The sequence below is a fragment of the Oncorhynchus kisutch genome, linkage group LG5, assembly GCF_002021735.2.
Source record: "Oncorhynchus kisutch isolate 150728-3 linkage group LG5, Okis_V2, whole genome shotgun sequence".
Lineage (NCBI taxonomy): Eukaryota > Metazoa > Chordata > Actinopteri > Salmoniformes > Salmonidae > Oncorhynchus > Oncorhynchus kisutch.
This window is the reverse complement of record NC_034178.2, coordinates 34,917,399-34,945,157: the sequence shown is the minus strand read 5'-3', so window position 1 is coordinate 34,945,157 and position 27,759 is coordinate 34,917,399. Positions and strand designations below refer to the sequence as shown.

Sequence of the window (27,759 nt, the reverse complement as noted above, 5' to 3'; positions counted from 1 at the left end):
GGGATATGGTGCAGTGGCAGTAAGCAGTGAGGGTTAGCACTTGAGCTCCTCGGCTCCTAGCCTGTCTTTTTTGGGTGAAGTAGGCCAAAGTAAACTCCCATTTCCTGCCGGCCTGTCTCTGAGGAGGAGAGCTGAGCCTCCTGTGAAGAGAGAGAGCTGCTTCTCTGCAGGGACACTTCACGCTCAACACATATACGTACATAAATAGATATACAGCCAGAGGCAGGGAGAGAGAGAGAAGAATACACAAACCCAGTGGGGCTCTGGAATGTTAAACACTTAATGGCATAAATAGCAGCCCCTTTGGTAAATTACAATGAGTGTTCTGGCACTGGGAAGCGTGCAGCAGGAAAACGTTCTCACATTTCAGAACCAGGCATTCTAATCTCCCAAATGAGTGAGTGAGGGAGCAAGTACTGTTTTAATTTCCAAAAAAAAGATTAATATATACACTAACTTGGAGTGTGGTGAGGATTATGATATGTTGGGGGTTCAACTGGTGGCTGGATTTCAAAATGGTAGGCCTACTATATAAGCTTTGTGGCAAGAAAGAAGTTCAACTGCCGAGACATTATTCATACAGCAGAATGAGTGATTCCAATGTAGTATTAATAAGTTAACTAGAGAGCATAATCTGACTAAAACCGTTACTCACTTCAACTTGCAATGCTGTGTGATTTTATTAGTCGAGCCGCCACCCTCGCCTGAGGACACGCTAACAATTTACATCCTAAAACCACTGAATTAATTCCAAGCAGTTGGAACTTAATAGGCCTGCTGTATAAGAACATCCATGTCAAAGGTGCAATGGTAACAACCAAATGATGGAACTATTAATCCACCTCTCAGACCTCTCACTCCATATCGGACTCGTTGTTAGCTCACAGCAGTATGACCAAATGTCTAGAGCTCGCCACAGAAGTCTTATCTCCTGCTCAGTGAATATTTCCCTGACTGAGAAGAAAATTTTGAGTTTAAGAACCGTGCAACTAGAAGCTCCAGCAGACAGAGAGGCTGAGTGGAACAGCTCATCTCACCCTCGGCAACAGCCCACGCACCCTCGCTGCTCTGTGACCAGACCTGGGATACGTTTCCCAAAAGCATCATAGCACTAAGGTCTTAATTCCATTTAAACTAAAATGGACGAAAGATGATCTTTGTGCTACGATGCTTTTGGGAAACCCACCCCTGAGCACCATGGGAACTTAGACTCTCCTGGCTACACAGACTCTGACTCACTGTCTGGGCTACATAGTAGGATCTTCAACTCCCTCAACTAAGGAAATACAGACCTAGAACAAGTTTAAATCAGATGAATGTTGGCCAACAAATCTACTCTCTCTTTCACACGCACACACACACACACTGTTTGCACAGTGGCTGCAGGAGGCGATGGCAGGTGGAGAGATGGAGACATTGAGCCGGTGTACGCAGTTGTCCTTGTCCATCACTCAGTGTGTTCACCTGCACACCTGCCTCCCACTAAACGTCACAATGGGCAATTCAAACTGCTCATTCACTCCCAACAGACTACATATCCAGTTGTTGAAAGAGAGCCCTATTCCAATTAACAGTCTCCAACCAAACATGCATATACGGTTGTTGTATTAAGTAGTGCTAGACTCTCCTTCAAAAAGAAAGAAGGTAAAACAATACTTTTTAGAAACATAAATTATTTTATTGAATGCAAATCCATCAGCTATGAAATAATTGAAATAGAAGTGAAAAACACAAACACAGTCAAAAATAAGACTACATACAATCTGGACACCGCACTGCAAACCATAAAAGGTTTAAGAAATGTCAAATTCACCTCTTTACAACCAGGGCTGTGAAACCGTGCCTCTATGACGTAAACATTTTAGACAAGGCATTTGGTCCCTTCCTTCCCCACAGTTCTGACTGTTTGATGCATAATGGTAAAACTACCAGCTGAGGCAAGAAGGCACATCTTTGGTTTCGAAAGAATACATTTCACAAAACAAGTTTATATCTTACAAAAATGGCATGGGAAAGACTGTTCTCTCTATCATTGCAGAGAACAATGGCAATAATTAACACTGTGGTAACCTGGAGTGCATGGATTAGATTATCATTCAGGAATTAAAACGACATTGAAAGCTGAGAGCTTCCATAAGGAATAACAACAGAAACAAATGGCTTTATCCTGTCTTTGAAACACATCAGATTACATCTGGGCTTGATGTAGTCAAAGTAAAAGCTTAAGATGCACCCACTAGAGACATGCACACAAAGGGACTAACGGACCCCATCCTCTTTGTGATGATGACATACTTCCTCTTTCTGGGGGAGTTGGAAGTCACCTGTTATCAGCCCAGTGAAGGTCAGGGCCAGAGCACCTGTTAGCACCTTGTCTATCTACACCACTCTACCAGGGACAGCTGTGTGTGTGTGTGTGATGCTGAGAGATGTATCTCACACACGCACCCCTACCTCTCTCAGCAGCTGTGTCTAGGCCACGATGATCCTGAACTTGTCTGGCCAGGACAAAGGCCGGGATAGACAAAAACAATGGCACAACTAACTCTCATGAATCCACTACTGTATATGAGGAAAAAACTAAGTTGGGACTGGGAGAATGGCAGGAGTACAGAGTTACTTACAGTCCAAAACATCTACCAGACATGAAATGGGAGGAGTTCGAAAAATGTTCTTCTTCTTCTTTAAATGAGATTGAAACTGAGATGGCTGTGGAAGTTCCATCCAAAGAGATACGAGTCAGGGTCAACTTCCTCTCCTACCAGTTAACGGTGAGTTCATGGTCTCTGTTGGCAGATTGGTTCAGGCTCCTCTGATCTTGCTGGTGATATGAGTCTGTAGACTCCCCTACCGCCCTGAGGTCTCTGTGGGGAAAACTCCATGGCCCCTTCCTGCTCATGCTGTGGAAGAGGTGGAGCAGCTGACTGCGCTGTGTTTCTGGAGGAGGGACATACGGCTGAAGGTACGGGAACACACGCCACACTGGTACTTCTTCACCTCAGCGTGGGTCTGCAGGTGCGCCCGCAGGTTGGAGCGGTCGGCGAAGGCACGGTTACAGTGTTGGCAGGAGAACGGCCGCTCACCTGAGAAGGAGGAGATGGTTGGAGGAGCATTGGATTGAGATGCATGACACTGTGTGATGTTTCAGGGTGGCAGGTAGCCTAGTGGTTAGAGCGTTGGGCCAGTAACCCGAAAGGTTGCTGGATTGAATCACCAAGCTGACAAGGTAAAAAGCTGTCGTTCTGCCCCCTGAACAAGACAGTTAACACACTGCTCCCCGGTAGGCCGTCATTGTAAATCAAGAATTTGCTCTTAACTGACTTGCCTAGTTAAATAAAGGAACACATTTAAAAATTGTAAGCCTGTGTGTGAGACGGGTTCTGTGACCCTTCGCTTTGATTAGCAATACACACAACTACATCAATTTGGCTGTCTCAGAGCTCACCAGAGGGGTTAATTAACACCTCAGTGAATACAGCTCATTTAAAGGGTAATATGAATCTGGTGTCAGGATCAGGACCACACTTGAATTAACATGATTAAATCAGTGCCAAATTAGATTACTACTTTCAAGTTGCTGCTGGTAGTAAGTGGGCCGTTTGAAAGCTGAAAGATTCCTTATGTTCTTTGTCCCCTTCATCACAATGTTATCATGCATTCTGTTGTCTCACAGAGTAGCCAATGATAAGATCATTCTCAGGGAGTCATTGTTACAGTGTGGTAGAACACAATGAGTGATCAATACAAAGCCCTTTGGGCTTGTTGGTCAAACTGCAGGTGTTGATCTAATTAACTGAATAATTGCCCCTGCCTTCTACCAAAGTAATATCCAATGGAAAGTGTAGGAGTTCTTACCTGTGTGTGTGCGAATGTGGCCGCGCAGCAGCCAGGGCCTGGAGAAGGCTTTCCCGCAGGTGGGGCAGACACAGGGTAGTGTGTGCGAGCGGATATGCATCTTCAGCGCCCCCAGGCTGGTGTACTCTTTAGGGCAGTGCTTGCAGAAGAAGGCTGGCCTTGCTGCAGTGACTGGGGCCACTCTCTCGTCCTCGGTCAGGGCCCCATGGCTCTTGATGCCTGTGCGTTTGGGGCGCTGGGGGGGGTGGTAGGTGTCTGTGGGCTCGGGGCTGGGTGGGTCAGAGGTGCGCCCCTCATCCTCCTCCCCACTGCTACTGGCACTGCTGCTGAGGCTGGATGGGGAGCTGAGGTCCAGGGGACCGGGGGTGGGAGAGGCATCAGTGGGGGATGTGGGGACGTAGAGGGCTGGAAGGAAGCTCACGTCCCATACCAGTCCTGTTGTGTAACAGGTGGCAGCTAAGTTATTGTCCCCTGCTGGAAGCTCAGCTAGTGGGTACCTCTCCAGTGAGGTGGCTGAGGGATGAAGAAGAGGGTTAGGTTATAGAGATACATTTACAGCACAGCTGACAGATACTGAGACGTTTTCATCATGGACATATAATTAATGTAACTGGAACACAACATAATGAATAGAAAACATGAAGTTTGGATAGGCCATATATTTTCAACTTGTAAAGCAACAACTGCCTGTCAGGTTTCTGTGATATCTTTATAAAATTCCAGAGCATTTTACACCAGAAACATTAGAGATTCAACCAAGCTGAGATTTCATGGGCCATTTCCTCCCACGTATTCACATGGGGTAGAAAAAAATGTATTGCAGCTCTGTGCAGTTTAGGGGGAACTACCTTTTTTTTTTTTTTTTTTTTACAACGAGCCTACTTGAAAAAAATCGAATATGATTTGTACAGTTTGCCAACGTGGAGACAGTTTATGTTTGGGCAACACAAGTAAAAGTGGATCAAGTCAAACATATCCCCAGAGGTTTATTGTAAGGAAGAATAATAGAGAAAACAGATGGTTACCTATTCTGTAATGTTTTATGTATTTATGTAATGCATTCTACTTCCTACAATTAATAAAGTAAAGCTACTCACCATTTTGACACTCCAGTTCACTATAGTTGGGTTTTTTATTGGCGAAATACTTTTTGACCAAGAAAGACCGAGGCATTTTTCCACTTTGCGAAATATGTTCGGAAAAATACTGGAAATAGACAGACGTCTACGACCTAGACCCACATGAGAATAGCGGTATATAAAGAATAATATATCGTTGAAACTTATAGTCTACCCGTTTGTCTCAACCTGCTCAACTGTGGACCACTGTGTGACTGTCTAAATAACGGACTGTCTCCAAAATGCTGCTCTGTCCTCTGCTGAAATACTATGACGCCCTGAGGGCACACCCCACCTCCGCATGAGCGCAGGATGAGACCACTCGCTTACCCATTCCTAAACAAAAACATGTCCCCCAAAGCGTTCACCCGGCCTTGATCGCATTGACCTGCAGATAACACACATCACGCAATAGTATTGGCTATTCCAATTATACAAATTAAACACTCGTGCATGAACACGTTGCCCTATTTGCTCCCGAATGGCGCAGTGGTGTAAGGCACTGCATCTCAGTGCTAGAAGGGGCCACTACAGACCCTGGTTCGCTCCCGTGCTGTGTCACACCCGGTCGTGATCGTTCTTAACTGACTTGCCAGGTTAAATAAAATTACATTTTTTTAAATTGAACCATCTATGGAGACTTGCGCAACCTTGTCATATCACTACACAGACAAGCATTATTGTCTTATTCGACTTCAAGACAATAATGCTTGTTCTTTAAGACGTCAGTATGTCTAAAACAAAATAATGATGGTTTGGTGTGTGCCGATTCTATCAATGCTAGCCTACATAGGCGCTATAGGCCAGGTCACATAGGGTGCGACTGGCCTTTTTAATGGTTTTGTTCAGCATTTTCAACATGCAACATTTGGATAACAGACCCCTTATTCAGATACGAAAATTGTTTTAGTATTGTGTGAATACTAACACTTGGCAAGAATGCATTACGTCAAGAAAATACACCCGATTTACAGGTACCAGTGCCTCATTTGCTGCTGGTAGTTTCATGACGCCACCTTTTGGGTGGAAATGGTATCTGAATCAAGTTCAATATCAGCAGGTTTCAGTTCTACAAGTTCACACAAGATGTCCTACCTGTCCCAGACCTGCTGTTTTCAACTCTCTAGAGACAGCAGGAGCGGGAGAGATACTCTGAATGGTCGGCTATGAAAAGCCAACTGACATTTACTCCCGAGGTGCTGACATGTTGCACCCTTGACAACCACTGTGATTATTATTATTTGACCCTGCTGGTCATCTATGAACATTTGAACATCTCGGCCATGTTCTGTTATAATCTCCACCCAGCACAGCCAAAAGTGGACTGGCCACACCTCATAGCCTGGTTCCTCTCTAGGTTCTGTCCTTTCTAGGGAGTTTTTCCTAGCCACCGTGCTTCTACACCTGCATTGCTTGCTGTTTGGGGTTTTAGGCTGGGTTTCTGTTCAGCACTTTGAGATATTAGCTGATGTAAGAAGGTCTTTATAAATTGATTTGATTTGATGTGATGTCCTACATCTGCATTGAGCTTGCAGGTGTTTCAAAAAACAAGTGTTTCAGCCTAGCTCAGTGCTTTCTGTTGGGGCAGCCAGTGTAAATTACAGAGCCTAAGGGTTGGTAATGTTCTCTAGTTGCACCATGATTGGCTCAGTGCTCTGTCACTCATGGGGACAATACGTCACTGCAAAATCTACAGGGAGAGCTCGAAAATGTAAGCCCCTTGGGTGCTGCCATAGACTTACATTAGAAGTACCCATCCAAGAAAGCTCAAGGACATTGGCCACAGATAAAAGGATGTCAAATCACGTTATCTAACGTAGCTTTGATTGAACTGATCCTGACAACATCATACTTTCAATATCTTAGCTACCAAGAGCTAGAGCTCCTACCTGAAGATCCTTGACATCATATTTCAATCTTGTTTTTTTCAGAGTTCGCAGTTGTCTTGAAAGCACCATAAATCCAGAGAATGCCAGACTTCGATGAAAGTTTAATGACAAAATGTGTCCACAAGAAGGACTGCCGCGACATCCAAAAATGTCTTGTATGCTGCTGCATAAATGTAATATGCCAGGGAGATATGTATACTGTAGCTAAAAAAGTAATACTAAGTGTTTGTTGTGTAGTAAGATGTTAGTAGCCCATGTGCCTCACCCTAACAATTTGGTGCCTTTCCCTCTCATAGCTTAGCATACTGTTCTGACTTGGTGGTGCACATGTAGCCTATAGCCTGTTTTAGAGAAATCTAATTGTCAAATATTAGAAGAGCTTTCATTGTCTGCTTATATGCCCCTTTTATTTATCCTATGGTTCTGACTTGGTGTACAGGGAGAATACTGTAAGAATGGCCCATGTTCTGAATTCTGTCGCTATACATTTCAAAAGTGTAAAATTAAACAAAGCCAGAACCCATACAGCCATTTCTTGTGGCTCAGATCAGGGACAAAATGTTGTGTTGTGTACAGATGATCTTAGTTTGAGGTTAGGGTTAGGCATAAGGTTAGCAGTGAGGTTAAGGTTAGGGTTAGGTTTAAAATCAGATTTTAAGAATTGAAATTGTAGAAATAGGCAGGGTTTTGCCATAATTATGACTTTGTGGCTGTGGTTTAAGATACTTAAGTAAAAATACTTTAAAGTACTATTTAAGTAGTTTTGGGGGTTCTGTACTTTACACATTTTTTTTTACCTCACTACATTCCTAAAGAAAATAATTTACTTTTTACTCCATACTTTTTCCCTGACACCAAAAAGTACTCGTTACATTTGGAATGCTTAGCAAGACAGGAAAAGGGTCCAATGGACTCACTAAACACACATGCTTCATTTGTAAATTATGTCTGAGTGTTGGAATGTGCCCCTGGCTTTCTGTAAGTAAATAAAACATACAAGAAAATGGTGCTGTCTTTGAAATTATTTGTACTTTTGATACCTAAGTATATTTAAAACCAAATACTTTTAGACATTTACTCAAGTAGTATTTTACTGGGTGACTCACTTTTACTTGAGTAATCTTCTATTAAGGTGTCTTTACTTTTACTCAAGTTTGACAATTGGGTACTTTTCCCACCACTGGTGGTCAGTAGTGTCAACCCCTTCCACCGCGGATGTGGAATGCCGATTTCAAAAGATACAATTTCCCTAACAGAAGGATTTTGGTGGGGATTTTATTATTACTATTTATTTATTATGCCTTAAGCGGAGCTTGGGGGGAGGGGGGCCTCAAGCGGATATTTTTCATTATTATTATGTCCAACTCACGAGGCCCCTTGATGATGTAAGACCTGAGGCAATTGCCTCTTCTGCTGCCAGTGTGTGTGTGTGTGGAGTATAGAGGCAAATGGAGTATAGAGGAGTGTGTGGGGTATAGAGGCAAGCTGTCATCAAGGAGAACGGTGGCTACTTTGAATATTCTCAAATATAAAATATATTTGTTTAACACTTTTTTGGTTACTACATGATTCCATGTGTTATTTCATAGTTTTGATGTCTTCACTATTATTCTAAAATGTAGAAAATATATATTTTTAATAAAGAGAAACCCTTGAATGAATAGGTGTGTCCAAACTTTTGACTGGTACTGTATGTTTCCGTAAAATTAGATTTTTAGCATTTCTGGCAATGGCTATCAACTGTATTGCAGGGATGGATCGAAAGTCGCAGAAAATTGAGATTGTGATGGCAGCTGCAGAGAGGTATTTGGGTGTGTGAGACTTGATGTCAAAAGAGTTGCAGGGTGTGTTAAGGGGTGGTGTCCCATCCTTTCAGGTTGTTGGCCTGAGGTAGGACTAAATAGTGGAGTGGGGTGGTGTAACTTGTAGTGTTAAATGGTAGGGTATTTGTTTATTTATAATTTTTTTCAAGCAAAGTATAAGGGAGTTATACTCCAGTCTAGTAGATGGCGGTAATGCAACATTTATTGGATGCTAACCGCCGTTAAACTCATCGAATAATTAAGATGGGCGGGGGAAGAGGTGGTGCTACGGTTACTGCGATACATTTCTAAAGAAACCGTTGCAAAGACCAGCCAGGGAATCAAGAACCGATGCAGATCTTTTGGAGAAAAAAAATAGTGCAGGGTTGCAGTTCTAAACCGATGCCTCGTAGGAAAATGCATTGATCAAGGAATCGGTTATAAAACCTCATTCAAAGGACATTTTGGGGTTAACATAAAATTAATGTCCTACCCAAACAGAAATATTCTCCGAATAAAGGTAAACTACGTTTTATTTGCCTCTAGTCTATTTCTATTTAGCTTTAACCTGTCGTATTTGATTCGGCATGTATCCAAATCGGTCCCTTATCAATACAGCTTGCGTAAGTTGTTTACAGGTCTGCTGCAAACTGTTTTGTATTTTTGTATTGTCCGTAAAAATAGCTTATTGAGCCCAGCCCTAACATTCATTCACAAGATGCATCTTTAAAAAAAAAAATCCCGTCTTTTCTATAGCTGACCTACTGCTGGCTGTCATTACAGACGCCTCCATTTCATATCAGACTGAGTTTGTCACCTTCACCACACCAGTACGCTTTCATATCCAGTTATTCATTTCAACGTTATTTCTCTGTTGATATAAAGCTAACGTTCAGGTTTTATTTTGTAGTCATCGTGAAATTGTCTCGTTTAGTCTTGCAGTGGTACCCCAACCTTGTTCTCTGCTCAAGCTGTTTAGGTTTTGAATAGTGACGCCAGTTGCTTACACAAGCGACGCTTTCGGGGATGTCGTTTTGTTTTTGGAAGCCACTCCCATAGACCACATCTTTGCTCAATTGAGTCGATGCCATCATCAAGTTCATAGGTAGAACGCCTGAACATCACATGGGTCGTTCCATTTCATTTCAGCAAGCCATGACACTCACCATCTCGGATAGTTCTGAAATAGTTTTTGTAGTTAGAAACATAAGATACGCATTCAAGCAACATTATTTTGTTGAAAGACAATTTGAACTCCAATCAATTAGCTTAATTTCTTAAACCCAAATTGGCAATTTCAATGTATAGGATTCATATAATATTCAATAAGTATAGTACTCAACATCCGATTTGTACCAAATATCTTAAATGATTAAGAAGTGAGGAATCCAAAGAAATGGTCAAAAGCCACTGGCGTTCCCCCCATAAATGAGTGTGAAAGTACCAGGTTTTGGCCAGTAGATGCCGCTGTTCCTGTTTCTGCCACATACCTTTATCAATTCTGCTGGTCTCTTGTGTTTATCAAATGGATTACACTATTTACTTTGCAACTTTGGGTAGAAAGCCAATAGCTTTTGCTCATGATGAAAATCAATTGTGTTCTTAATCTCACATGTCTAGTGGTCTGAATATTGACGTTGATCTCATCACCCAAAAAATACTCCAAGCCGCAGATTCATACTACTTGTCAAACAGTGAACTGATACCGTATTTTTTTTTTTTTGGGGGGGGGGGGGTCAATGGTTTATGACAATTTATTTTGAATCCAGACAATTTCAGACTAATCACAGATGGTGGGTGTCATTCTTCTTTCTTGTGCTTTTTGCAGTGGAATGCCTTGCTCAAGGGAACATTGACAGATTTTTCACCCTGTTGGCTCTGGAATTAGAACCAACGACCTAACCTCGAGCCTAATACCACACTGGACTCTGCAGCCATGGGCCTCGTGCCACTAGATCTGCTCGCTTATTATCTATCCCAAAACTGTTCTCATAAGCTGAATGTGGGACCTTGTGCATGATAAGCCCCAGTCACATTGATCAAGGTTTACCATAAGAAACCATGCTTTCTCTGCTTGGGGTGGAGGGGGATTCCCTGCGTGCATGAAAAAAATGGCATAAGTGTGACTTTCGGAGACCAACAATTATAGCCGTTTGCCAACAAACAGCAATATCAGAAAAAGAACACCTGAAAAATGTGGCCTATAATTTTATTAAAGCTGAAAGCATCTCCACTATATTTGGAGGATTCTATGGGGATGCTACTATACTGTTGCAGAGTATAGACTGGCCCCTCCCCAATAAGTTTAATAGCAGATGGACTCTGACAATGGAGCTCTGCAGGGGGTGCTGATTATTTAGGCCCTGTATATTCATAAAGGGCTCATTGGCCAATCAATGACCGCCATGGTCAGTTGACCTGAGGTTGCATTAATTACCATGGGCCAGTATGGATGTGTGGGGTCTAGACATCACTCCTAATTCATCACTGGGGGGGTTGTTTTCAAAAGAGGATGCAAAATTATAAGAAGAGAATTTTGTTATAGCAGGTTTGAGTTATAGGAACCACACTTGATTTTTTTCTAATCTCTTGATCAACCAGGTCTTTGTGAGAAGTATTTCCACAACCAAAGTCTCTGCTGCTACGTCTGAGCCTCCTGCCAAATACTGGAAAGGACAAGCGAGAGAGAACACAGCTAACGACCTCACAACACCAAATCACAACCAATTCTGAGACTCAGAATCTAAGGTAACACTTTGAACAGAACCCAGTCATGTTCCGAAAGCTCACCAGTCTGTTTTTTGGACGAGATGAGGACATCCCTACAGACCAGAGGACATCCAAGCCTGCGGAAATGCTTGAGGAAGGGTGGTTTCTGGTCAACCATCAAGGTCTGTTTCTCACAAGAAGTAGTGTTTGGACTATACATAGTAGGGATCGGTTTGCTCTGCTGGACATAATATGGGTAACCCTAGCTCTCTTGTTCCTTTACAGAAGCTATCAATGAAGTGAGCTCAGTGGATGAGCCGGTGGTGGAGTGTGCCAATACGTCTATCTACAGATGTCCCTCCAACCTAACTGTCACTGGGGAGAGTGAACCCATCTCAGAAACTGACGTCAGGTGAGAGAAACAGTCTGTTGTGGGTTTGACACGGGAAGTTGTCAAAAGCATTTTACAATATCAATGTTCTAACACTGATTCCACATTTTGATTGTCCGCTTGTTTGTGAACAATTGTGGGTGTGCATTTGTAGGCTTACAATTGTGTCTTTCTCTGCAGCATGTCAGAACCAGAGCTCCCAGTCCAAAGAAGCGCCACCAGCCCCAGCCGAATCATTCGTGAATCAGTGTCCATGGCTGGACAGCTGGCTAAGGTGACGCAGGTTGCCCGTGTCCAGAGGGCTCAGACCCGGGTGGACCGCCGCCACCTCACACGGAGCTGCATCCAGCGGCAGAACAGTGTCTGCCTGAGAGCTCAGCGCCACTCTTCCCGCACAACCTACCTCCAACAGCCAGGACACCGCAACTTCAGCCACTGAACACCCAACAGCAGTTAACACAAGAACAACAGGAACCTTCAATCTGCTCGCACCACACACACACACATATATATGCTTAGACACACTCACAAATGCACCATAAATTTATTGACAGCATGCTTCAGCACAGCGAAATACAGTCATAACTAGTGTAGATTAAGCTATTCCCCCAAATGAATCCTAATCTACCCCATTTGATACAAAACACTAGGCTTGTTAGTCAGAATTGTAACCTGTTCACTGGCAGCTAAAATGACTTTTGAACCTGCACTATATACTGTATGACAAGAAATACGTTTGTAGGCTTGATAGTGTGTGGCCAGAGAAAACCACTGTCAGTAGCTAGGTTTCCATCCAAATGGCAACAAATGTAAATGCGAATATTCTAAAAACCGCATTTTCCACATTTTCTCACCAGAGATGTTTCCATCAAATTGACTTGTTGCAGATAAGTCTGTGCGTGATGACATAGTGCACATAAAGATACCTTTTGCGGTTCAATTTCCATGTACCAAATAAAAAAATACAAATTAAATGGTTTCCATCGCATTTAACTCTACTGATGGTTTTCTCACAAAAGATATTACGATATATGCGCAGAACTCAGATTGCGGGCTTTTGGCTAGAGCGCATGAGGACAACCGATCGAGATTCTTTTTATTTTTTAAAACGTTAGACAAGCATCGATCATCATGTCACCAGAATAAGATCCTCGATATTTATCGGAAAGGAGCATAAAGCTCATCACCTTGCACTTTCACCAGCCTGTGAAGTTCATCACAATTTATTTCATCTGTAGCCTAATAAACTGTCGTAGTGATATGACGGTTAGGCTTTTATCAATATTTAAGCATAAAAGCATTTCCACTGACATTTCTTGCATACTTAATTTTACCGACACAAAAAGATGCCATCTTGTCTGGCGTATTTTGTTTAGTCAACATTTGGAAAGTTTACCGAACAATGTTTATGCTCCTTTACTGGCAAGTCGTTGGTGTTCAGCTAACCACGGTTTGTGGTCATCGGCTATCCTTTGGCTCGAAAGTCTATCGCCAGTTCTGTACGGCGCAGCGCGGCTCGGAGCGGAGCATACCGGACCAATTTTTCTCTCCATGTCCCTGGATTTCGACTGCTCTCTGGACATTCATGCCCGGATCTCACAGCTAGCTAGCTGCTATCCGTGTGACTATCGGCCTTCGTCGATTCCGGAGCAAACATCAATTGTTCCGGAGCTAGCAAGCTCCGTCAATCACTCCTGAGTTCCATCAATCGCACCTGGGCTGCAGTCGCCTATCCGGACCCGGTTTGCTGCCTTCGCGGAGCCCCACCGGGCCTTCACAACTGGACTGCCGACGTTATCTACCCGAAGGAGTTATTCGGCTGGCTCCTCCGTCGCGACGTTACCTGAACGCCCATCTGCGGCCTGCTAACCGTTAGCTGTCTTACCGGCTGCTATCTGAATAGACAATCGGACATTTTTATTTTTATTATTTTTTTTTTATTATTATTATTATGTTTTCTTCTTGGGCCTCTATAACTATATCTATTGTTTTTATTTTTGTTGTTGTGTGATTTGGATTGATCCCCTCTACCACACGGAACCCCACTAATCTACTGACGGAGCGCAGGAGGTGGCTAACAACAGACCTCCATCCTATGCTAGCTTGCTACCGATGCCCTGGCTAGCTGTCTAAATCACCAACCAACCTCTCCACTCACCGGACCCTTTTGATCACTCGACTAAGCATGCCTCTCCTTAATGTCAATATGTCTTGTCCATTTCTGTTCTGGTTAGTGTTTATTGGCTTATTTCACTGTAGAGCCTCTAGTCCTGCTCACTATACCTTATCCAACCTATTAGTTCCACCACCCACACATGCAATGACATCTCCTGGTTTCAACGATGTTTCTAGAGACAATATCTCTCTCTTCATCACTCAATACCTAGGTTTACCTCCACTGTATTCACATCCTACCATACATTTGTCTGTACATTATACCTTGATGCTATTTTATCGCCCCCAGAAACCTCCTTTTACTCTATGTTCCAGACGTTCTAGACGACCAATTCTCATAGCTTTTAGCCGTACCCTTATTCTACTCCTCCTATGTTCCTCTGGCGATGTAGAGGTGAATCCAGGCCCTGCAGTGCCTAGCTCCACTCCTATTCCCCAGGCGCTCTCTTTTGACGACTTCTGTAACCGTAATAGCCTTGGTTTCATGCATGTTAACATTAGAAGCCTCCTCCCTAAGTTTGTTCTATTCACTGCTTTAGCACACTCTGCCAACCCGGATGTTCTAGCTGTGTCTGAATCCTGGCTTAGGAAGACCACCAAAAATTCAGACATTTTAATTCCAAACTACAACATTTTCAGACAAGATAGAACTGCCAAAGGGGGCGGTGTTGCAATCTACTGCAAAGATAGCCTGCAGAGTTCTGTCCTACTATCCAGGTCTGTACCCAAACAATTTGAACTTCTACTTTTAAAAATCCACCTCTCTAAAAACAAGTCTCTCACCGTTGCGGCCTGCTATAGACCACCCTCTGCCCCCAGCTGTGCTCTGGACACCATATGTGAACTGATTGCCCCCCATCTATCTTCAGAGTTCGTGCTGCTAGGCGACCTAAACTGGAACATGCTTAACACCCCAGCCATCCTACAATCTAAACTTGATGCCCTCAATCTCACACAAATAATCAATGAACCTACCAGGTACCTCCCCAAAACCTTAAACACGGGCACCCTCATAGATATCATCCTAACCAACTTCCCCTCTAAATACACCTCTGCTGTCTTCAACCAAGATCTCAGCGATCACTGCCTCATTGCCTGCATCCGTAATGAGTCAGCGGTCAAACGACCTCCACTCATCACTGTAAAACGCTCCCTGAAACACTTCTGCGAGCAGGCCTTTCTAATCGACCTGGCCGGGGTATCCTGGAAGGATATTGATCTCATCCCGTCAGTAGAGGATGCCTGGATATTTTTTTTAAATGCCTTCCTAACCATCTTAAATAAACATGCCCCATTTAAGAAATTTAGAACCAGGAACAGATATAGCCCTTGGTTCTCCCCAGACCTGACTGTCCTTAACCAACACAAAAACATCCTATGGCGTTCTGCACTAGCATCGAACAGCCCCCGTGATATGCAGCTGTTCAGGGAAGCTAGAAATCATTATACACAGGCAGTTAGAAAAGCCAAGGCTAGCTTTTTCAAGCAGAAATTTGCTTCCTGCAACACTAACTCAAAAAAGTTCTGGGACACTGTAAAGTCCATGGAGAATAAGAACACCTCCTCCCAGCTGCCCACTGCACTGAAGATAGGAAACACTGTCACCACTGATAAATCCACCATAATTGAGAATTTCAATAAGCATTTTTCTACGGCTGGCCATGCTTTCCACCTGGCTACTCCTACCCCGGACAACAGCACTGCACCCCCAACAGCAACTCGCCCAAGCCTTCCCCATTTCTCCTTCTCCCAAATCCATTCAGCTGATGTTCTGAAAGAGCTGCAAAATCTGGACCCCTACAAATCAGCCGGGCTAGACAATCTGGACCCTTTCTTTCTAAAATTATCTGCCGAAATTGTTGCCACCCCTATTACTAGCCTGTTCAACCTCTCTTTCGTGTCGTCTGAGATTCCCAAAGATTGGAAAGCAGCTGCGGTCATCCCCCTCTTCAAAGGGTGGGACACTCTTGACCCAAACTGCTACAGACCTATATCTATCCTACCATGCCTTTCTAAGGTCTTCGAAAGCCAAGTCAACAAACAGATTACCGACCATTTCGAATCTCACCATACCTTCTCTGCTATGCAATCCGGTTTCAGAGCTGGTCATGGGTGCACCTCAGCCACGCTCAAGGTCCTAAACGATATCTTAACCGCCATCAATAAGAAACATTACTGTGCAGCCGTATTCATTGATCTGGCCAAGGCTTTCGACTCTTTCAATCACCATATCCTCATCGGCAGACTCGACAGCCTTGGTTTCTCAAATGATTGCCTCGCCTGGTTCACCAACTACTTCTCTGATAGAGTTCAGTGTGTCAAATCGGAGGGTCTGCTGTCCGGACCTCTGGCAGTCTCTATGGGGGTGCCACAGGGTTCAATTATTGGACCGACTCTCTTCTCTGTATACATCAATGAGGTCGCTCTTGCTGCTGGTGAGTCCCTGATCCACCTCTACGCAGACGACACCATTCTGTATACTTCCGGCCCTTCTTTGGACACTGTGTTAACAACCCTCCAGGCAAGCTTCAATGCCATACAACTCTCCTTCCGTGGCCTCCAATTGCTCTTAAATACAAGTAAAACTAAATGCATGCTCTTCAACCGATCGCTACCTGCACCTACCCGCCTGTCCAACATCACTACTCTGGACGGCTCTGACTTAGAATACGTGGACAACTACAAATACTTAGGTGTCTGGTTAGACCGTAAACTCTCCTTCCAGACCCATATCAAACATCTCCAATCCAAAGTTAAATCTAGAATTGGCTTCCTATTTCGCAACAAAGCATCCTTCACTCATGCTGCCAAACATACCCTTGTAAAACTGACCATCCTACCAATCCTCGACTTTGGCGATGTCATTTACAAAATAGCCTCCAATACCCTACTCAACAAATTGGATGCAGTCTATCACAGTGCAATCCGTTTTATCACCAAAGCCCCATATACTACCCACCATTGCGACCTGTACGCTCTCGTTGGCTGGCCCTCGCTTCATACTCGTCGCCAAACCCACTGGCTCCATGTCATCTACAAGACCCTGCTAGGTAAAGTCCCCCCTTATCTCAGCTCGCTGGTCACCATAGCATCTCCCACCTGTAGCACACGCTCCAGCAGGTATATCTCTCTAGTCACCCCCAAAACCAATTCTTTCTTTGGCCGCCTCTCCTTCCAGTTCTCTGCTGCCAATGACTGGAACGAACTACAAAAATCTCTGAAACTGGAAACACTTATCTCCCTCACTAGCTTTAAGCACCAACTGTCAGAGCAGCTCACAGATTACTGCACCTGTACATAGCCCACCTATAATTTAGCCCAAACAACTACCTCTTTCCCAACTGTATTTAATTTTTATTTATTTATTTATTTTGCTCCTTTGCACCCCATTATTTTTTATTTCTACTTTGCACATTCTTCCATTGCAAAACTACCATTCCAGTATTTTACTTGCTATATTGTATTTACTTTGCCATCATGGCCCTTTTTGCCTTTACCTCCCTTCTCACCTCATTTGCTCACATTGTATATAGACTTGTTTATACTGCATTATTGACTGTATGTTTGTTTTTACTCCATGTGTAACTCTGTGTCGTTTTATCTGTCGAACTGCTTTGCTTTATCTTGGCCAGGTCGCAATTGTAAATGAGAACTTGTTCTCAACTTGCCTACCTGGTTAAATAAAGGTAAAATAAATAAATAAAATAAATAAAAATGTTCTGTTTCCATCGGGCCTGTCATGACATTTTTTAACCGACAAACATTTTACTCGCATAAAAAGTTTGGCTGGAAACCTGGCTAGTGACACGCACATTTCTGTGCAAAGCCTATGCAAAAAAATATCTAACATATGTTGAGGGAAATGAAAAGGTATTGTATCATTACATGTACAGGATGTATTTTGTCAGATTGTCGTGTGGGGGTTAAAACATTTCATATAGCAATAAAAACAATGATGACCTACCTACATGATTGCACCATTGTTCCTTTATTCGATTATAATGCCAAAGCTGAGGTAGAAATGCAAGCTCTGGGCTATTTGGTGACCAAATAGTAATGTTATCCAATTTTTTAAATGTTGTGTGAAAGACGGTTATAAAAACAGCTGGGTATAGTAAAAAAAAAAAGAAGGCTGATCATTTTGGATAATGAATGACCAATCTGATTGGCTGAGTAATTATTAGCCCGTTTGTCATTATTGAGGTGTTGTAAATTCAAGGAAGTGTATGGAACGCCGTTTAGAAGTGCAGGTAAGAGTGATGCTAGTAATGGAGAGCTCATTAAAGGGTTATACTTTCTGTTCCACTAGATTAGTAACATAGTGGAACTGTTTTTGTGCATCTAAATGATCCCTGTCTGAATATAGACAAGATGTATCTGAGTCATAGGAGGCTGGTGGGAGGAGCTATAGGAGGAGAGGCTCGTTGTAATGGAATAAATTGAACAATATCACACACAAACACATGGAAACCATATGTTTGATTTCATTCCATTCCTTCCATTACAATGAGCTCGTCCCACCAACCTCTGATGTGAGTCCTGAGCCTTAAACCTAGCAGTGGTCAATCACAAGAGCTTTGATGGCTTACCTCAGTTGACCATGGATGACACATTGACCAAAGCCTAAAATGGAAACTTGCCGAAAGAGCATAACAAAAACACAGGTAGTTGGTTTGGAAGCAACTCAATGCCACTTACCTGATGTGAAGAAAATCTTGCTTGTGTCAACCACAAATTGCCACATGTACAGTTGCTTTTTATCCCACCTTCACTCTGTTACCTTCACAATAAGGCCAGGGTCTAACACCCCTAGCTGGAATCCAGCTAGCTAACTAGCACTCCGGTAACGTTACACAGGCGGGAGGCATGGGCAGCAGCTAGCAAGCTAGGACACCGGTAGACAGTGTCCTTTGACCCTGCCTGCTGAGCACTGCTTTCCAGCGGTTCTGTTAACGTTACGGCGAGGGCAGGTGTTCGGAGGGCGAAGGATACTGTGTACTAGCTAGCTAGTACGCCAGTAATGTTACACAGGAGGGAGGCATGGGCGACACAGGCTTGTTTTCGAGTTGCTGTGCGTTTTGTTGCCAACCTGTTTTGCTACCTGACAACTTTACGGTTTTCACTTTTTAATTACCGTTCATATATTTATTTATTTTTTCCTCAACTTTTTCACTCCGGGCGCTTTATCTGGACACGATTCGTCAGGACCTCCAACAGCCGAAGCTAAGTAGTAACATTAACATGTTGCCTTCTAATTGCAGCCGCTGTACTCGCCTTACGGCGAGGATAGCTGTGCTGCAAGCCCAGCTTCAGACGCAATCGTTAGGCAAGGGTAATTTCAGTGTAGGAAAGGATGAAACAGCGTCTGTGGCACCAGTAAGTACAGATAGTAGTGTAAATCCCCTGGCACAGTCCCCGCAGCCGGACAACTTTCTCACGGTTTCTGGAAGGAAATGCTGTAGGAACGCTCAACCGGTGTCGCTCATTCAGCCGACAGAAACTTTCAACCGGTTTTCCCCATTAAGCAGCGGGTCGGAGTCAGAGGCCGATTCTTCTCTGGTCTCTACTCCTCCCGTTACGGGGTCTGAGACGCCGAAGCTTCCCACCATTAGCTCTGACAAATTGAAAACTCTAGTCATTGGCGACTCCATTACCCGCAGTATTAGACTTAAAGCGAATCATCCAGCGATCATACACTGTTTACCCGGGGGCAGGGCTACCGACGTTAAGGCTAATCTGAAGATGGTGCTGGCTAAAGCTAAAACTGGCGAGTATAGAGATATTGTTATCCACGTCGGCACCAACGATGTTAGGATAAAACAGTCAGAAATCACCAAGCGCAACATAGCTTCTGCGTGCATATCAGCTAGAAAGATGTGTCGGCATCGAGTAATTGTCTCTGGCCCCCTCCCAGTTAGGGGGAGTGATGAGCTCTACAGCAGAGTCTCACAACTCAATCGCTGGTTGAAAACTGTTTTCTGCCCCTCCCAAAAGTTAGAATTTGTAGATAATTGGCCCTCTTTCTGGGACTCACCCACAAACAGGACCAAGCCTGACCTGCTGAGGAGTGACGGACTCCATCCTAGCTGGAGGGGTGCTCTCATCTTATCTACCAACATAGACAGGGCTCTAACTCCTCTAGCTCCACAATGAAATAGGGTGCAGGCCAGGCAGCAGGCTGTTAGCCAGCCTGACAGCATAGTGGAGTCTGCCATTAGCACAGTCAGTGTAGTCAGCTCAGCTATCACCATTGAGACCGTGTCTGTGCCTCGACCTAGGTTGGGCAAAACTAAACATGGCGGTGTTCGCCTTAGCAATCTCACTAGGATAAAGACCACCTCCATTCCTGTCATTACTGAAAGAGATCATGATACCTCACATCTCAAAATAGGGCTACTTAATGTTAGATCCCTTACTTCAAAGGCAATTATAGTCAATGAACTAATCACTGATCATAATCTTGATGTGATTGGCCTGACTGAAACATGGCTTAAGCCTGATGAATTTACTGTTTTAAATGAGGCCTCACATCCTGGCTACACTAGTGACCATATCCCCCGTGCATCCCGCAAAGGTGGAGGTGTTGCTAACATTTACGATAGCAAATTTCAATTTACAAAAAAAAAAAAGACATTTTTGTCTTTTGAGCTTCTAGTCATGAAATCTATGCAGCCTACTCAATCACTTTTTATAGCTACTGTTTACAGGCCTCCTGGGCCATATACAGCGTTTCTCACTGAGTTCCCTGAATTCCTATCGGACCTTGTAGTCATAGCAGATAATATTCTAATCTTTGGTGTCTTTAATATTCACATGGAAAAGTCCACAGACCCACTCCAAAAGGCTTTCGGAGCCATCATCGACTCAGTGGGTTTTGTCCAACATGTCTCTGGACCCACTCACTGTCACAGTCATACGCTGGACCTAGTTTTGTCCCATGGAATAAATGTGGTGGATCTTAATGTTTTTCCTCATAATCCTGGACTATCGGACCACCATTTTATTACGTTTGCAATTGCAACAAATAATCTGCTTAGACCCCAACCAAGGAACATCAAAAGTCGTGCTATAAATTCACAGACAACACAAAGATTCCTTGATGCCCTTCCAGACTCCCTCTGCCTACCCAAGGACGCCAGAGGACAAAAATCAGTTAACCACCTAACTGAGGATCTCAATTTAACCTTGCGAAATACCCTAGATGCAGTTGCACCCCTAAAAACTAAAAAAATGTCTCATAAGAAACTAGCTCCCTGGTACACAGAAAATACCTGAGCTCTGAAGCAAGCTTCCAGAAAATTGGAACGGAAATGGCGCCACACCAAACTGGAAGTCTTCCGACTAGCTTGGAAGGACGGTACCGTGCAGTACCGTAGAGCCCTTACTGCTGCTCGATCATCCTATTTTTCTAACTTAATTGAGGAAAATAAGAACAATCCGAAATTCCTTTTTAATACTGTCGCAAAGCTAACTAAAAAGCAGCATTCCCCAAGAGAGGATGACTTTCACTTTAGCAGTGATAAATTCATGAACTTCTTTGAGGAAAAGATTATGATTATTAGAAAGCAAATTACGGACTCCTCTTTAAACCTGCGTATTCCTCCAAACCTCAGTTGTCCTGAGTCTGCACAACTCTGCCAGGACCTAGGATCAAGAGAGACGCTCAAGTGTTTTAGTACTATATCTCTTGACACAATGATGAAAATAATCATGGCCTCTAAACCTTCAAGCTGCATACTGGACCCTATTCCAACTAAACTACTGAAAGAGCTGCTTCCTGTGCTTGGCCCTCCTATGTTGAACATAATAAACGGCTCTCTATCCACCGGATGTGTACCAAACTCACTAAAAGTGGCAGTAATAAAGCCTCTCTTGAAAAAGCCAAACCTTGACCCAGAAAATATATAAAACTATCGGCCTATATCGAATCTTCCATTCCTCTCAAAAATTTTAGAGAAGGCTGTTGCGCAGCAACTCACTGCCTTCCTGAAGACAAACAATGTATACGAAATGCTTCAGTCTGGTTTTAGACCCCATCATAGCACTGAGACGGCACTTGTGAAGGTGGTAAATGACATTTTAATGGCATCGGACCGAGGCTCTGCATCTGTCCTCGTGCTCCTAGACCTTAGTGCTGCTTTTGATACCATCGATCACCACATTCTTTTGGAGAGATTGGAAACCCAAATTGGTCTACACGGACATGTTCTGGCCTGGTTTAGATCTTATCTGTCGGAAAGATATCAGTTTGTCTCTGTGAATGGTTTGTCCTCTGACAAATCAACTGTAAATTTCGGTGTTCCTCAAGGTTCCGTTTTAGGACCACTATTGTTTTCACTATATATTTTACCTCTTGGGGATGTTATTCGAAAACATAATGTAAACTTTCACTGCTATGCGGATGACACACAGCTGTACATTTCAATGAAACATGGTGAAGCCCCAAAATTGCCCTCGCTAGAAGCATGTGTTTCAGACATAAGGAAGTGGATGGCTGCAAACTTTCTACTATTAAACTCGGACAAAACAGAGATGCTTGTGAGGTCCTGTGAAGGACCTCGGCATTACTCTGGACCCTGATCTCTCTTTTGAAGAACATATCAAGACCATTTCAAGGACAGCTTTTTTCCATCTACGTAACATTGCAAAAATCAGAAACTTTCTGTCCAAAAATGATGCAGAAAAATTTATCCATGCTTTTGTCACTTCTAGGTTAGACTACTGCAATGCTCTATTTTCCGGCTACCCGGATAAAGCACTAAATAAACTTCAGTTAGTGCTAAATACGGCTGCTAGAATCCTGACTAGAACCAAAAAATGTGATCATATTACTCCAGTGCTAGCCTCTCTACACTGGCTTCCTGTCAAAGCAAGGGCTGATTTCAAGGTTTTACTGCTAACCTACAAAGCATTACATGGGCTTGCTCCTACCTATCTCTCTGATTTGGTCCTGCCGTACATACCTACACGTACGCTGCGGTCACAAGACGCAGGCCTCCTAATTGTCCCTAGAATTTCTAAGCAAACAGCTGGAGGCAGGGCTTTCTCCTATAGAGCTCCATTTTTATGGAACGGTCTGCCTACCCATGTCAGAGACGCAAACTCGGTCTCAACCTTTAAGTCTTTACTGAAGACTCATCTCTTCAGTGGGTCATATGATTGAGTGTAGTCTGGCCCAGGAGTGGGAAGGTGAACGGAAAGGCTCTGGAGCAACGAACCGCCCTTGCTGTCTCTGCCTGGCCGGTTCCCCTCTTTCCACTGGGATTCTCTGCCTCTAACCCTATTACAGGGGCTGAGTCACTGGCTTGCTGGGGCTCTCTCATGCCGTCCCTGGAGGGGGTGCGTCACCTGAGTGGGTTGATTCACTGTTGTGGTCATCCTGTCTGGGTTGGCGCCCCCCCCTTGGGTTGTGCCGTGGCGGAGATCTTTGTGGGCTATACTCAGCCTTGTCTCAGGATGGTAAGTTGGTGGTTGAAGATATCCCTCTAGTGGTGTGGGGGCTGTGCTTTGGCAAAGTGGGTGGGGTTATATCCTTCCTGTTTGGCCCTGTCCGGGGGTGTCCTCGGATGGGGCCACAGTGTCTCCTGACCCCTCCTGTCTCAGCCTCCAGTATTTATGCTGCAGTAGTTTGTGTCGGGGGGCTGGGGTCAGTTTGTTATATCTGGAGTACTTCTCCTGTCCTATTCGGTGTCCTGTGTGAATCTAAGTGTGCGTTCTCTAATTCTCTCCTTCTCTCTTTCTTTCTCTCTCTCGGAGGACCTGAGCCCTAGGACCATGCCCCAGGACTACCTGACATGATGACTCCTTGCTGTCCCCAGTCCACCTGGCCATGCTGCTGCTCCAGTTTCAACTTCCACCTGACTGTGCTGCTGCTCCAGTTTCAACTGTTCTGCCTTATTATTATTCGACCATGCTGGTCATTTATGAACATTTGAACATCTTGGCCATGTTCTGTTATAATCTCCACCCGGCACAGCCAGAAGAGGACTGGCCACCCCACATAGCCTGGTTCCTCTCTAGGTTTCTTCCTAGGTATTGGCCTTTCTAGGGAGTTTTTCCTAGCCACCGTGCTTCTACACCTGCATTGCTTGCTGTTTGGGGTTTTAGGCTGGGTTTCTGTACAGCACTTTGAGATATCAGCTGATGTACGAAGGGCTATATAAATAAATTTGATTTGATTTGATTTGACACCGCTAGCTAGCTAGAACATCAGTAGACAGTGTCCTTCACTCATGCCTACCGAGCACTGCTATCCTGCAGTTCTGTTAACGTTAAAGGCGAGGGCAGGTGCTCGGTAGGCGGGGCCAAAGGACAGTGTACTAGCTAGCTAGGACTCCGGTACACAGGTGGGAGCGACACCGGTAGCTAGCTACCTAGGACAACAGTAGACAGTGTCCTTTGCCCCCGACTGCCGAACGCTGCTTTCCCGCAGTTCTGTTAACGTTACAGCGAGGGAGTCTGTTTATTTATTACATCACTTTCTCACAGCTTTGGTAAAAAGAGGGGTGGGGTGGGAGCATTCCTGCAGATGTAGGAATTCCCACATGCAGAAACGCCCCAAATTGCTGGCCACAATCACACACTATTATCTGTTGGTGCTGCTCTGATCTCAGCCCTCGACATTTGAGGACTTCCAACTCGTTGGGAATAGCACAATATATAGCACCAACCATTGACTGCTGAGGTACTGCATCTCAAGCTCTGAAGTGAGACCCATGTACAGTATGTAGTTTACAGCGTACAGAAAAGGTTCCCCTAAAAAAATGTGGGTAACACTTTATTTGGATAGTCCATCTATAGATGCTCTACAAACTATTAGTAACATTTCAACTAACTATCTACTAACCCTAACCTTTATCCTAACCCTAAACTTAACCCTTACCCCAACCTTAACCCTAACCCTTATTCTAACCCCAATCGTAACCTTGCTTATCAACAGATAGTTTGTTGACGGTATGACCATCTGTAGAGCATCTATAGATGGACTGTCTGGACCATTCACATTCAGTCACTGAAAGCGGCGCTGGCTATGGCCAGTGGGCTAGGATATCCCGCGTATACCCCATCAGTCTCCGAGCTCATCTCCAAGGTCCAGAGGTAAAACTTTAACAAGGGTGCATTCACTTCCTCACTATGTTCTAAGTAAATTAGCCAGGCAATTTAAGTCCTTGTGAAATGCAATGTCATGAATATCTGTGAACAATTGTTGTGTATGTATTCAAATCAAATCAAATGTATTTATATAGCCCTTCGTACATCAGCTGATATCTCAAAGTGCTGTACAGAAACCCAGCCTAAAACCCCAAACGGCAAGCAATGCAGGTGTAACCCAAGGGGGGGTGCCGGAAAGGCCGTCCAGGAAGGAAGAAGCCACTGCTCCAAAACCGCCATAAAAAAGCCAGACTACAGTTTGCAACTACACATGGGGACAAAAATCATACTTTTTGGAGAAATGTCCTCTGGTCTGATGAAACAAAAATAGAACTGTTTGGCCATAATGACCATTGTTATGTTTGGAGGAAAAAGGGGGAGGCTTGCAAGCCGAAGAACACCATCCCAACCATAAAGCACGGGGGTGGCACCATCATGTTGTGGGGGTGCTTTGCTGCAGGAGGGACTGGTACACTTCACAAAATAGATGGCATCATGAGGTAGGAAAAGTATGTAGATATATTGAAGCAACATCTCAAGACATCAGTCAGAAGTTAAAGCTTGGTTGCAAATGGGTCTTCCAAATGGACAATGACCCCAAGCATACTTCCAAAGTTGTGGCAAAATGGCCTAAGGACCACAAAGTCAAGGTATTGGAGTGGCCATCACAAAGCCCTGACCTCAATCCTATAGAAAATTTGTGGGCAGAACTGAAAAAGCGTGTGCGAGCAAAGAGGCCTATAAACCTGACTCAGTTACACCAGCTCTGTCTGGAGGAATGGGCCAGAATTCACCCAACGTATTGTGAGAAGCTTGTGGAAGGCTACACAAATCATTTGACCCAAGTTAAAAATTTAAAGTCAATGCTACCAAATTCTAATTGAGTGTATGTAAACTTCTGACCCACTGGGAATGTGAAGAAATAAAAGCTGAAATAAATAATTATTCTGTCATTTCACATTCTTAAAATAAAGTGGTGATCCTAACTGACCTAATACAGGGAATTTTTACTGGGATTAAATGTCAGGAATTGTGAAAAACTGAGTTTAAATGTATTTTGCTAAGGTGTATGTAAACTTCCGACTTCAACTAATTCATTTGACCGGATCCCACCACGTCGAACAAACAAATAATCTGTTGGCATTTATAAAATTGTTGTGAAACGTCCTGTTTTCATCGCAGCTGTCATTATGTTTTTTTTATATGCTATGACTTTACTCGCATAAAAACTGTCGATGGAAATGTGGTTACTCAACAACAACAACAACAACAACAAAAATCACTGGACAAGAACATATGATGCATCTTGCCATAGACATCCCGCATTTAAAAAATGATACTTATTGGCCCAAGGCAGGAGCTAGAGTAATTAACAAGCCACCAGGGTCTGACAACCTGGATGGAAAATTACTGAAGATAATAGTGGACGATTTTGCGCTCTCTTCAATTTAAGCCTACTATAAAGTGTGTGCCCTCAGGCCTGGAGAGAAGCAAAAGTCATTCTGCTTCCCAATAATAGTAAAGCCCCCTTTACTGGCTCAAATAGCCAACCAATTAGCCTGTTCCCAACCAGTAGTAAAAAATGATGTTTGACCAGATACAATGCTATTTTACAGTAAACAAATTGACAACAGACTTTCAGCACGCTTATAGGGAAGGACATTCAACAAGCACAGCACTTACACCAATGACTGATGATTGGCTGAGAGGAATTGATGATGAAAAGATTGTGGGGGCAGTTTTTTCTTTTACTTCAGTGCTGCTTTTGACATTATCGATCATAGTCTGCTGCTGGAAAAACGTATGTGTTATGGCTTTACACCCCCTGCTATATTGTGGATAATGACTTACCTGTCTAGCAGAACACAGAGGGTGTTCATTAATGGAAGCTACTACAACATAATCCAGGTAGAATCAGGAATTTCCTAGGGCAGCTGTTTAGGCCCCTTACTTTTTTCAATCTTTACTAACAACATGTAACTGGCTTTCAGTTAAGCCGGTGTGTCTATGTATGCAGATGACTCAACACTACACGTCAGCTACTACAGCGAGTGAAATGACTGCAACACTTAACAAAGATCTGCAGTTAGTTTCAGAATGGGTGGCAATAGTTCAAAAACTGAAATCATTGTATTTGGGACAAATCATTCACTAAACCCTAAACATCAACTAAATCTTGTAAAGAATAATGTTGAGGTTACTGTCATGGTCAAAACATATTGACCATGGAGCTAAGATGTGGAGAAGTACTGTATGTCCATAATAAAGCACTGCTCTGCCTTTTTAACAACACTATCATCAAGGCAGGTCCTACAGGCCCTAGTTTTGTCACACCTGGACTACTGTTCAGTAGTGTGGTCAGGTGCCACGAAGAGGGACTTAGGAAAATGACAATTGGCTCAGAACAGGGCAGCACGGCCGGCCCTTGAAAGTACACGGGGAGCTAACAATGTCAATCTCTCATGGCTCAAAGTGGAAGAGAGATTGACTTCACCACTACTTGCTTTTTGTAAGAAGGGTTGACAAGCTGAATGTACCCGAGCTTTCTGTTTAAACTGCTAGCACACAGCTCAGACACCCATTCATACCCCACAAGACATGCCATCAGAGGTCTCTTCACAATCCCCAAGTCCAGAACAGCCTATGGGAGGCGCACAGTACTACATAGA

At 43.7% G+C, this 27,759-nt stretch overlaps 1 protein-coding gene across 2 annotated transcripts; it reads right to left on the bottom strand.

Annotated features, from left to right (window-relative positions):
* Nucleotides 1-1,653: 1,653 nt before the first annotated feature.
* Nucleotides 1,654-19,012, bottom strand: LOC109890962 (protein snail homolog Sna-like). 2 transcript variants are annotated; one of them, XM_031824941.1, is made up of 3 exons: nucleotides 18,638-19,012; nucleotides 3,856-4,368; nucleotides 1,654-3,083 (listed from the first exon to the last, which is right to left on the bottom strand). In XM_031824941.1, the coding sequence occupies exons 1-3, from the start codon at nucleotides 18,681-18,683 to the stop codon at nucleotides 2,896-2,898; spliced, it is 747 nt and encodes a 248-aa protein (XP_031680801.1). In that variant the 5' UTR covers nucleotides 18,684-19,012; the 3' UTR covers nucleotides 1,654-2,895. The 2 variants fall into 2 exon arrangements, with proteins under 2 accessions (XP_031680801.1, XP_020338738.1); XM_020483149.2 differs by lacking the exon at nucleotides 18,638-19,012 and adding an exon at nucleotides 4,953-5,312.
* Nucleotides 19,013-27,759: the final 8,747 nt, after the last annotated feature.

Coding starts and splice junctions, on each gene's coding strand:
- LOC109890962 (XM_020483149.2), bottom strand. CDS start 5,028: ATGCCTCGGTCTTTCTTGGTCAAAAAGTATTTCGCCAATAAAAAACCC. Junction 4,369..4,952: donor TGAACTGGAGTGTCAAAATG/GTGAGTAGCTTT, acceptor TTCATCCCTCAG/CCACCTCACTGGAGAGGTAC. Junction 3,084..3,855: donor CCACATTCGCACACACACAG/GTAAGAACTCCT, acceptor CCTCCTTCTCAG/GTGAGCGGCCGTTCTCCTGC.